We start from the raw sequence: 12,755 nt of genomic DNA, 5'->3' as shown, positions 1-12,755 counted from the left end.
GGGAAGTCGAGGCGCCACACGGGGCTTAGGCTGGGCCTAGGATTACCCCCATGACAACCTATACCCATCTCGTCGAGACCTACCCCTGGAAATTAGTTCCATGATTTCGTTTCGCTCCATCCGGCTTCTCCAACACGCACTGAACGAAACCACAACCTAAACCATGAAGCCTAACTCCCTTCTCACATCTATGCCTAGCCTTAAAACTATCTCTAACCACAAATTAGTCGGGTGATGTGGAATGAAAGTTAGGGAAGTTAAGGGAAGTTATGAAGAAGTTAGTAGTGGTTAGTGGAAGTTAAGGAACTTAATGAGGTTTGAATTTGTGGTGAAAAACTGAGAGAAAAATAACAGGTAGTGGGTGAATTATTTACCTCAAATGTCATCACAAAATGCTATAAATAGACCTACAATCCTTCATTAATACCCACTCATTCAACATATAAAAAAACCCTTCCTAAAGGTATATTCGAATGTTCTCTCTTTGAGTTCTTATGTGGTTAAGTTCTTAGTTTTGTTCTTTCAAGTTCTTACGGGGTGTTTGTTAGAAGGGATATAGGGGATGGGATAGGGATAAAAAAACACGAGATAAGTTATCCCGTGTTTGTTTGAGAGATAGAAGAGTGAGACATATGATGGAAAAGCCTCTTATCCCTCAAATCCTATACCCATGAGGGGGTGGTATAAAGAGGTGGGATAAGCTCCTGCGATTTTAATAGGATGGAAAAGTCTATCTTATCCCTCAAATTAATGTTATGTAGTTTAAATAAGGTTAAAATAGTAAAATGTATTATTTTATCTCTATCTCTATCTCACGTACCAAATATTGAATAATAATTCTCGACTATCATATTTTTATCCTTATCCCAACCATTTATCGTTGTCCTTATCCCAACCTTTATCCTTATCCATATCCCAATAGAATACCAAACGTCCCGTTAGTTCTAATTCTTTTTTCTAGCTTGTTTTAGTTTCAATTCAGGTTTTTAATAACTCCATTTCAAGTCCTTTCCATTTAATTTATCATTTCGAAGTTTAAAGTTCTCAATTAAGAATCACTTTCCAAATTATTTTTTTCAACTCTTGTTATAATTCGTCCAATTATTTTCCAAGATCGATTTTGTCTATTTAAAGTTCATTTTAGCCTTCGATCCCTTCTAAACATTTGTTTCTAACTTCTTGAAGTTAAATTTAGCCTTTTATTTTGCACAATTCCGTAAAAAAACTCTGTTTACAAGCCAATTTTTGCACATCAAATCGTTTTAGACATTCTGTTTCCAGCTTTTAGTATAATCTGCCTAGTGATCTTCCAAGCCCGTTTTAGACCATTTAAAGTCCATTTTAGCATTCGATCCCTTCTAAATATTTGTGCTTGACTTCCTCAAGTTAAATTCAGCCTTTACTTTACTTGATTCCGTATTCGTAAGCACTTATACGGCCCCTCCGAAGTCAGGTCAAATCTTTCCCATACTTGCCTGCTACAAATCAGGGATTTGCTAGATCAATTTCGCTTTTGCCAACCGACCGATGTGCTCCGAGCCTTAAGTCGACACCAAATTTAACGTCTAGTCGAGATATCTATTGTGGTTCCGAGTTTGTAGTTGAATTTCAATTTATTGTTATTGCATTTCAATTCCTATGTATTGATTTGTTTTTCTCCAATTCAATTGATTTATCTATATGTTTAGCATATAAACATTTCAATGTAATGAATTTCATTTTTTTCTACTTTGAACACATGTATTCAAACTTATATTTATATCCATAAATACTCATTTTCTCCAAATTCGTGTCAATTTTGCACTTTTATTTCCTTTATTTTACCCGTCTTTAATTTACTCGCATTAGCTTAATAAAATTAACTTATCTAACAAAGTTTCTATAACAATACTAGAGGCCCTAGATGGATTTTTTCAATCCTTGCGTCCCTCGTCAATCGTTTCGTTTAAATTTCAAGTTTTGGCTCGTAAATCTATAAACTTAACCCATTTTTAATTGAGAAATAATTTCTCTGGAACGCCCGCACCCTAAATACACATGACAAGGTTGAAAATTAATATATTCGTAAAATATCGCTAACACACGTAAATGTAATAAAATAGCATGATATATATTTTACAAAATTTAAATTATACAATTTATTAGAAATTGAAATTTTATTTACCTACGTTTAAAGTTTGGGGAGAAATTAATTTTTTTTTTATAAACATCAAACTTGTATTATGAAGCAAGAAACAAAACATCGTTCTGAATATAAGATGAGACACAAATAGAGAAATCTTCAATGAGAATTTCCATATGAGAAAAAGAGCGCACCCAAGCAGTTAAATTATGTGCGACAACGTTCGATTAACGTCTCTAAAAAAACAAATTCAATATTTATCAATTAGTTGATAAATATTGAGAAGATTAAATAATTTTTTATAATATTGATCAAAATATCAAATATATATATAATATAAAACAGTAACGATGAAGTTAAAGTGTCACTTCCTCATTTTTTACTGATAAAAAAATATAATATAATATATAATAAATTAATTTTAATTATATTTTATATTTATTTATAACAAGATTATTTTAATCTTATTATATCTAATAGTTCTACCGAATTTAGATTAACCTCTAAATTTTCTTCTAAAATCTCTATAATATATATGTGGAAAAATTATAAAATTGGATAAAATGAGAGATTCATTTACATATTTAACCCATATACTCAACTTACTATATATCTAGACTGTTTTTGTGTGACTTTTCCATAATACCCTTAATATTTACTGTGCGGCTATCTCCTTCATGTATGACTTCGCAGATTCCAGCATATGCGAAGCCTGCGAAGCTAATGTTTGGTTTAGTTGATGATTTAATTCGCATATGCGAAGTCTGGTTGTGTTTTGAACAAAATTCGCTAAGTGGTATACAACAAAAAATGTCAAACAATAACGAATTCTAACATTAAAATCATAACATTGTCAAAATTTACAACAAGATTGCCACAATAAACTCCTAACAAATCACTTCATAATACATAGGCTCTTATTCACTATCGATGGATGGATGTGTCTCACGGTACAGAACAAGATTGCCATAATAAACTCCTAACAAATCACTTCATTATACATAGGTTCTTATTCACCACCGATGGATGGATGTCTCACGATACGTAAGCTCTTATTCACCACTGAGGGATGGACGTGTCCCACGGTGTAAGCTCCTATTCACCACCGATGGTTGGAAGTCGAGGCATTTTGGAATGGATGTCTCTCATGGCACCCCAACACGTCGGCTTCTAGGAATGAATATTATATATTCAACCACCTTCAGAAAAAATTAATCGTGTTAGGCAAAAAAAAAAAGAAAGATTTGGCTTCACGAAATGAGCATTCGCTAAGTGTGCGAAAATAAATGTGCAAGGAACAAAATGATTTTACTTAGCGAAACGATGATTTCGCGATGTTTGCAATGAGAAATGTGACGCTCTGACTTCACGAAACGATGATTACGCAGACTCTGCAAGAGAAATTTATCGAATTACCTTGCAAACTTCGCGTAATCATCGTTTCGCGAAGTTAAATCGATAAATTTCTCCCGACAGACTACGCGAAAACGGCATATGCTAAGTAAATTTATGAAAAAAAAACGCAGAGAAAATAGTATATACTTACATTTTTCAACGAAAACAACATGATAAACTGGGAAAAACGACAAAAATAATGTAGAATCATCATTTCTTCGATGGTCACAAAAAGAAAGAAACCAAGAAACGAGCAGGAAATGGAAGGTGGAGAACCATGACTTCGTTTTCTAGGATTAGGAAGATGAAGAATCAAGAGATGAAGAGAGAAATAAGAGAAATACATGGTGATTTGTAGAAATGATGCATATTTAGTGCAATTTAAAGGAAGATATAAAGATCAAAAGTCTTGGAATCATGACAATGGCTCACCCCAAATTTATTGAAGTCTATCTATTTTTATGATGAGTATGAGATTTATAAAAGTAGCACGGATTGGACTGTCCGACATATTAATTATTAAATTGATATAAAATATAAATATAAATATTTATTTTTTTTATAAATTTATTGCATTGAAATTGAGATTTGATTTTTAAGTGGAAATCTAATTTGGCTAGATCAGTTTAATTGGATTTGAAATTACATGGATATACAAAATTACAACTTAGTCATATCATTAAACTTAATTCTTAATATGTCATTATTCTTTATATATTATGATTTTACATCATAATTTAAAAAATTTAGACTCCAATTCATAAATTATAAACCCTAGAAAATATATTCTAGATTTTTAATTTATAAATTATAATCATTAAAATATATTAAAAGTGCTGTTTTTACTAATTTGACATTATCCAAAATTATAACTTGATATAGTTGTAAATAGTTTTTATAATATGAATTTCTGTGTAATTTTCCCTTGAAATTACTATATCCAAGAAAAAGCTGCTGGGCTCGTTCTGAACCCGGCCCAGCCCGATCCATAAACAGTGCAACATCTAATGGACCAGTATTTGAATTTGATCAACGGATTAGGGATCTTCAGGAAATAAAACGACATCGTATTTTAAAAACCTCTTCTCCCTCTCCCCTTTAAGCCCTAAACCCTAGAAATCAGAGAAAACGATTCCTTCCGCTGCGCCTGATTCCCTTTCCTCTCTTCTCTGTCTTTGTAGCCATCAATGGCCACTCCTCCACCATCATCGGCTCCAACCCCGCAGACAGTAGAGAAAGCTATAAACGCTTTGCTGAAATGGCGAGCAGCCAAATCCGAAACTCAAAAGCCTCAACTTCTAGAGCACGATGAATTCGTTTACTTAATCTTAACCCTTAAGAAAATCCCACAAAAAGGCGTTAGCCGAATCAATGCCCACAAAATCTCTCTTCCTAATCCCTTAATCAACCCCCCAAACGACAATTGCGAGCTCTGCTTAATCATCGACGACAGACCTAAATCGGGGCTGAACAAAGATGCAGCCAAGAAGAAGATACAGAACGACAACATACCTATCTCCAAAATCATCAAGCTCTCCAAGCTCAAGTCTGATTACCGTCCTTTCGAAGCGAAGAGGAAACTTTGTGATTCGTATGATATGTTTTTTGCTGATAGAAGGGTGATTCCACTGTTGCCTAAGATGTTAGGGAAGCAGTTCTTCAACAAGAGGAAGATTCCGGTGGCTGTCGATTTGAAGCATAAGAACTGGAAGGAGCAGATTGAGAGAGCGTGTGGGTCTGGTTTATTGTTTTTGAGGAGTGGGACTTGCAGTGTGGTTAAGGTAGGAAGGATTTCAATGGAGAAAGAGGAGATTTTAAGTAATGTTGTTGCAGCTATTAATGGGATTGCAGAGATTGTGCCTAGGAAATGGGGTGGGATTAGGTCTTTTCATTTGAAATTGCTTGAGAGCTTGGCTTTGCCTGTTTATCAGACACTTCCTGATTTGAAATTGAGGATTGAAGGGGTTAAAGAGCAGGAAGAAAAGGTGGAATCAATGGAGAAAGAGAAGGTTAAGGAGGAGAAAAAGGGGAGGAAAAAGAAGGGAAGAATACATGAGATTAGATATATGGATGAGGATGAAATTCTCAAGGAGGGAAATGTTGTTGTTGATGTTGATGATGATGAGACTGAGAATGAAAAGCATAGTGATGAATTGGAGGTTAAGAAGAAAAAGAAGGGAGATACAGAAAAAACAGAGAAGAAGGAGAAGAAAATTAAAGTAAAGAAAGCAGACTTGGTGGAGGAGAAGAAAATTAAAGTAAAGAAAGCAGACTTGGTGGAGGAGAAGAAGAAGAAGAAACGGGTAGAGAAAACAAAAGATGAAGGTAGTGCTAAGCAGAAGAAGCGCAAGACTTCAACGAAATGAGCAGCTCTGATCTGATCTGCTCTGAAGCTTGTAGAAGATTCAATGTAGACAAATCTTTATAGCTTGTTTGGACATGGAGAGAATCCACTCATGATTATCTGCTAGTCCTTATTAGATTTTTGCTCCGGGGTAAGTTTTGATTTCTGTGATTTTCTATAATTCAGACTCAGTTTTACCATATTTATGCAACTCCTTTTATTTCTCATATGATTCTATTAAGTTGATCATTCTCATTATGATATTATTAGTTCCATAGGTATCCATTTTGAACTCTGCGTGTGTATTTATGCCAGTTTTTGAGGAAAGTTTTGTTTCAAAGTTCAGTTTTATTTGATATGAGGTATTAGTGTTAAAATTTGAAGGAGTTTATGTGCTTATGAATTCATGGTCATACCTCTAGCTTAAGATATTCAAGTTCGTCATGCTATCTATTGTAGTTCGCTGTTATTTATGTGTATGCAACCATCAGGAGCCCCTTCAACTCGGCCCAAAAGCAGATTGACTCACTGAGCTTACCGAGTGTCTGGTTTGCCTCATGGACTTGCTTAAAATGGCCTATTAGCCACTTGAATTTGTTTTTTAGACGACCAATTGGCATCATGAAGTTGCTTAGAGTGATATAGTGGCTCCCCTAAACTTGCATAAAGTAGTATACTTTACAATTAGTCAAAAATCCACTCTTATTCTGTCACGTGAACACGAGGAGTTTATTATGTCACTTTAAGCAAATTCAAGGGGTTAATGAGAGACTTGACAAGTTCAGGTAGCCAATCCGGTTTTTGATCCAAGTCTAGGGAGCTAGCTGATATATTAATCCTAGTTTATACAATTAGACAATGCTTTCTTACTCATCTCATCATTACTTTGGTTCTGAATTTGACATTCAGTAGGACTCTGCTACCTTCTGATGTTTCTTCTTAATCTTGTTCCGTTCTTTTCTTTTCTTTTTATTCAGTACTTATCTTAGGTTATTATAACTTCTTGATAGTGCTTTTTGAGACTGTTCTGAGTCTTCTGATTTCATGATAATGCTTTAACACCTAGGTTCCATTTTCAGTTTTTATTTTAGAGTGAGAAAGTGACCTCTTATTTGGGATAGCTGAATAAGAAATTATGCGATAGAGACTTGGGTTCTTGAATGAAGCTCAATGGAGCAAAAACAAGCAAAATATATTTGTTCCTTATAACGGTGAATGATCAAATTCATTTGGCCATTCAGGGTCCAAGTGAACGCTAATGGTCACTTCATAGTTGATTTCCTACTCTTCTCTTTGGTTGAGGCTGTGCAGATTTGAATGGCTTCTTGTTTCAAGTAGGGTTGTAAATGGACGGGGAGATTCCAAAAAAAAGTTGGGAACGCCCGGGATGCTGAATATTTTTGTTCCCGAAATGAGAGACGGATGCGCTTCCTGTTGGAAATGACTCATTTAGTGTAGTTTTTGAACTTATATAAATTCTTTTTTGAACTTATATATATGTTAAAGGGTAAATTTGGTTCAACACAGCAGTCTAATAGGCTGGATAAAAAAAAGCTACATTTTTCTTCCAACAACCTGTGACTGCTAACTGGCGGTCGTGGGCTCCACCAAAATACATTGATAGGGTTGATGTGCAAAAATACTCCTAACGTTTTGGGTCATGAATAATTTTACTCCCAACATCTAAAATTGTGCAATTTTATCCCTAACATTGGTAGCTAAGAGCAATTTTATCTCTAACGTTAATAAGTTGTGTCAATTTCAGACACTATTATAAAACACATATATTTTGTTTTTTATTCTGCACCAATTGCATTAGTTAGTTCTAAAAAAAAAGATCCCATGTTTTTTTTTTAATTTAATAATAGAATTGGAGATTAATATTTATAAATTTGATGATTTTATTTGAATTTTTTTGTCTAATTCGTACAAACGCAGTATATTTTTTTTATTTTTTTTCACATCTCAACATATGTTTGTGAGTTTGATGATTTATTTCTCAAATTGATCCAAATTATCAATATCAGAGATAAAATTGCTCTTGGCTTCTAATTGTTAGGGATAAAATTGCGTCATTCTAGATGTTAAGGGTAAAATTGTTTCTGATCCAAAACGTTAGGAGTATTTTTACACCATAACCCTAATTATTACCATATGAAATATATATAAACATTTATAAATATATAACATTTTTATATATTATATTAAAAAAAACATTTTTATATATTATATTTAGGGTAAATAATTATAAGGTCTCTGTGTTTTTATCTAATACATTACTTAGTTCTTATGTTTTTAAAAATAATTATATAGTCCTCTAGTTTTTATTTTTGCTAACTCCTTAGTCCTTATGCTTGGACCAATGATTAAACTATACAAAATAAATTTTAAAATACTAAAATTTCCCTTTACTTTATGTTTTAAACATCTATTTTTTCTATTTTCTATTTTTTTTTCTTTTTTTTCCTGTATAATCATAATCTCTCCAATATAAAGTAATTGATTTATTAATTTTTATATAATTATAGAATTTTAATTTAATAACATAAAATTTATTGACTAAAAAATGAATGAAAAATATTTCAAAATTTATTACAATAGGAGTAAGACAATGCAATTCTAATAAATTTTACAAACAAACAAAAAATATATATGATTTAAAAAAATTATAATAATATTTAATGTTATTTTAAAGATATTATATTAAAAAATAAAGAAAGAAATAATTACAATTTAAGAAAATTAACAATACATTTTTTTCTTTTCAAGTATATTAATTTCGGTGTATATGTAGTTCAAAAACTTCATTAAAATTAATTAGATTCAATTTGAAACTAAAAGATAATTTTTTTTATGAATATAACTAAGAGCAATTTTGGATTTTCATTTACAAAAACAAATGAAATGACTAAAGAATTGATTAAGATAAAACTTCAGGACCTTATAATAATATGATGGACTTATTAGTATGTTAAGTAAAAACATAAGGACTTTATAATTATTTACCATTATATTTATATTTATATTATTATATATTTATAATAATTATTGCTTGGTCGAGTACAATTAGGGGTGTTCAAAAACCGAACCGAAATAATCGACCGAACCGATGAATTTCGGTTTTTTCGGTTCGGTTTTCGGACTATTAGGTTCGGTTTCGGTTTAAAATATTTAAAAATATCGGTAATATCGGTCGGTTCGGTTTTTATGACAAAATAACCGAATTAACCGAACCGACCGAAATAGAGATTAATTATATTTATAATTTAGATAGAGACTTTATATGACCTGGACTTTGCATTTTCCTCCGACCATCCAAAGAACGCAACTATTTATATTTTTTTTATCAATGTTAAGTCTAATACATGAATATTATTCTATTAAGAAAAATACATTAACACTCTTTAAACTCTACACTAATACTGATTAAATCAATAATATTAGTGCAAATTATGGTTGTAATGCGAATTATGGTTATAGAAGTTTAGAATTCAACTATTTATATCTTTAAAATTTGAATCACTTTGATTTGACATCTTTTTTTGTAATCACGTTTTAATAAAGTTTAATTTTTAATTTTCAAACTTTGACTAAATTTTATGTTGTATACTACTCAACTTGCATAATTATTTTTAAAATTTTAGATTAAACTAAATTAATTAAAACTTATAAAATTATAAATATTGTTTTATTTTTTTATTTTAACTAGTTAGTATATGTTAAAACCGAAAACCGAACCGAACCGATCGAAATAATCGATTCGGTTCGGTTCGGTTTACTAATATTATTCGGTTAGGTTCGGTTCTCATTTTAAGTGTTATTCGATTTTCGGTTATTTCAGTTCGGTTCGGTTTTCAGACCGAACCGACCGATGAACACCCCTAAGTACAATGACAAGTTGCTTGACTTGGTTGAATCTTCTAGAGGTGATTTTTTAGAGGGTGAATCTTTTATATACATTATGATAATGCCCCACATAGCTTGGGGTAATGGTTTAACCTAAAGTGTGATAAACCCATAATCTAAAATGGGTAAAGAAAATGGATTTTTTTTTTTTAAAACAAACAAGAATAAAGGGAATGAAACCCTTCCATTCTCATTCCTAAAGACCCCAAACCAAACGCCCCCTTAATAAATTCACGATACATACATATATAGGTTTTCTTTTTATTAATCATGTCCATGTAGTGAGATTCAAAATGATTTTCATTGGTCGGAAGTATTCAGAGTATTATAAAATTTCTCGAGGGTATGTCCCTTTTTTTATCACGATTTTGTGCCTATCCTAAGATTCACACTGTTGGTATTCAAGATGTTTATTTGAAAAGGTATATAAGTTCATGTTGAAATCATAAAAACCTCTTTATATTCATTTTGAATTTAAATTTAAAATGTGAGACGATCGCTCTTAATTTTTACGCTTGGACAAGGAAAATGGAATTCATTAACTACCATGGCACGATACACATAAATTTTATGTGATGACGGCTTTCATTTCAAAAGACGAGTAAGGACGGGGAGGGGGAGGGATTTGTCAAAGCACGGATAGGAGCTAAAGCCTTTGACGATGCAAAAAGTTGATCTCAACCTTTTATGTAACGAGGCAAAAATAAAATTAAGGGGTGAAGAAAAACCATGAAGTGCCATAGACACTCGATTCTCGCATTATAAGCATCTTACACCACCGAAGAAATGCCACTTTTTTTAAGAAGTGCCAACATCCTTACACCCAAGGATACGACATTGATAGCTATTTTGTATAGAATAAGAGGTGCCTACACTTAATTTTGTAAAATTAACGGGAAATACACATTTTAGGGCTAGTTTTTGAGTGTCTTTATTTCCCTTTTTATGAGAATTGTTGCGAGATTTGTTCATAGCACAACGTCCAATAGGCCCTATCGTATGGAAGGAATTGGTGGATTTTTATCATTTTTTTTTTTTTTTTTTTTGTCGAAGGGACATAGACTCATTGTTACCTTTATTAGACAATTTTTGACACCCGAGCGGTCATATCATGCAAGTTAGAAGACACACAATTGTCCATTTTTTTTTATCAAAGCCCAGCAATAAATTACCCAAATAGAGAAATAAGTTTCTAATTGTGAGAAGGAAAACTCTTTTCCGTTTCCGTTCTCATTCTCATTCCCATTTGCCATTGGTCTTAGGCACCCGCATGTTAGGATAGAACCAATTGACTATAAGAAAGAATTCCATCTTTCTTTGATAATAGGTGGGTTATTTGAAAAAGGTGTCTTCCACCGGGTTTTTTAAAAATCGGCCCAAGCAACGCCTGGGTTGCGATTTTTAGAAAACCGTCTCGATTTCCTCAAATCGGTTGTATAAAATTACAACTAAATCATATTATCAAACTTAATACTTTTTAAATGAGCTTCCTACATGAATATAAATAAATAAAATTACAACTAAATCAGATTATCAAACTTAATTCTGAATATGTCATTATTTTCCATATATAATAAATAATGTTTTTACACCCTAATTTATAAATTCTAAACTCCAATTCATAAATCTTAAACCCTAGACAATATATTCTAGACCCATAATTTATAAACTCCAATTTTTAAAATAGATTAAAAATAATGATTTTATTAGTTTGACATAATGAGAAATTAGGACCTGATATAACTATAGATAGTTTTTCAAATATGAATTTATACGTAAATTTTCCTTTTTAAATTAGAAGTTTTTGAAACTCCTTGAAAACCATTTTTCGATGAATTTTTCATTAATTTCTTTCTCTCAATTCCTCTACATCAAATTCGGTTCCTTTTTTATTATTCGGTTTGGTTTCTAATTTTTTTTTTTTAATTTTGTTAATTCGGTTTGATTTCTGATGCAGAATAATACAATTTCTTTCCTTTATAGAAATAAAAATCCTCAACATTATCATCGGTTACCTCTCAATACACGTGGTTCAAAATTAGATTCATTTTAGTTCTATATAGAACCCAGATCGAGAATATATTACTATGGTGTCTTCTATGGTTACTTTGTTTTTGACAAAGTATCATTACTTGGTGTGTTTTCACCATTGGATGATGGATTAGAAAATTAATCCAATGGTGAAAACACACAAAGTAAGACTTACTTTATTAAAAACAAAGTAAACATAGGCTTTACCTATTACTATATATCATCAAAACATAGTGTGACAGTTTGCTGCATAAATTTTCATTAAAATAATTTAGCAATAAGCATAGTCATTGGAAATATATATTTTGTTGTTTCAATCATGGTATGTATCGATTGATGGGATGTTGTAGTTCGAATTAATTTCATGGAATTATGTTTTTTTTGTTTGTCAAAGAATGGATACGTCCTGATATTTCATTTTTTGGTTTATTAAATTTTTAATATTTTATTTGGATATATTAAATCATTGACTATTATTTTTTTTATTTCATTAACCCCTTCATGATCAAAAAATTAAACTTAAAACTCGGTTAACAGAGTGTTATTATTCATTGTACATGTATTCGAAATTTGTATTTTTTCATTATTTGAAAGCAGTTTTGGATATGTAATTTGATTATAGGAAAATGGTTAAAATCTTAATTCAAACGGTAAAAAATATTTTTTTTTATAATTTCAAATACAAATGAAATTAATAATCTTTTTAACAGAATTAGATGTTTATAACTTACTAATTTGGTAAGTAAGGATTTAACGAGACAAAAAATAAAAAATGAGAGGCTTAATATCTGCGAATAAAAAATCAAGGACTTAATGGAATAATAAATGAAAAATCGGGAGTCTAGTGATGTTTTTTTCTTACCTTTTTGTTTTTATAAATAAATGTGATAATTGAACAGCTTTATAATTAAACATATGATGAATGTATTCGAATTGAATTATATTCATTCCATAAAT

The 12,755-nt window shown here is 31.2% G+C and overlaps 1 protein-coding gene across 1 annotated transcript; it reads left to right on the top strand.

The window, feature by feature from the left end:
• Positions 1–4,593: 4,593 nt before the first annotated feature.
• On the top strand, positions 4,594–6,090 carry LOC136209476 (uncharacterized). The gene has a single exon (XM_066000949.1). The coding sequence runs from the start codon at positions 4,705–4,707 to the stop codon at positions 5,881–5,883; it is 1,179 nt and encodes a 392-aa protein (XP_065857021.1). The 5' UTR covers positions 4,594–4,704; the 3' UTR covers positions 5,884–6,090.
• The last annotated feature ends 6,665 nt before the right edge of the window (positions 6,091–12,755 follow it).

Source organism: Euphorbia lathyris, chromosome 10 (genome assembly GCF_963576675.1).
Source record: "Euphorbia lathyris chromosome 10, ddEupLath1.1, whole genome shotgun sequence".
Lineage (NCBI taxonomy): Eukaryota > Viridiplantae > Streptophyta > Magnoliopsida > Malpighiales > Euphorbiaceae > Euphorbia > Euphorbia lathyris.
Note: the sequence above shows the minus strand (reverse complement) of the source record. Positions and strands in the feature narration are given on the sequence as shown.

Coding starts and splice junctions, on each gene's coding strand:
- LOC136209476 (XM_066000949.1), top strand. CDS start 4,705: ATGGCCACTCCTCCACCATCATCGGCTCCAACCCCGCAGACAGTAGAG.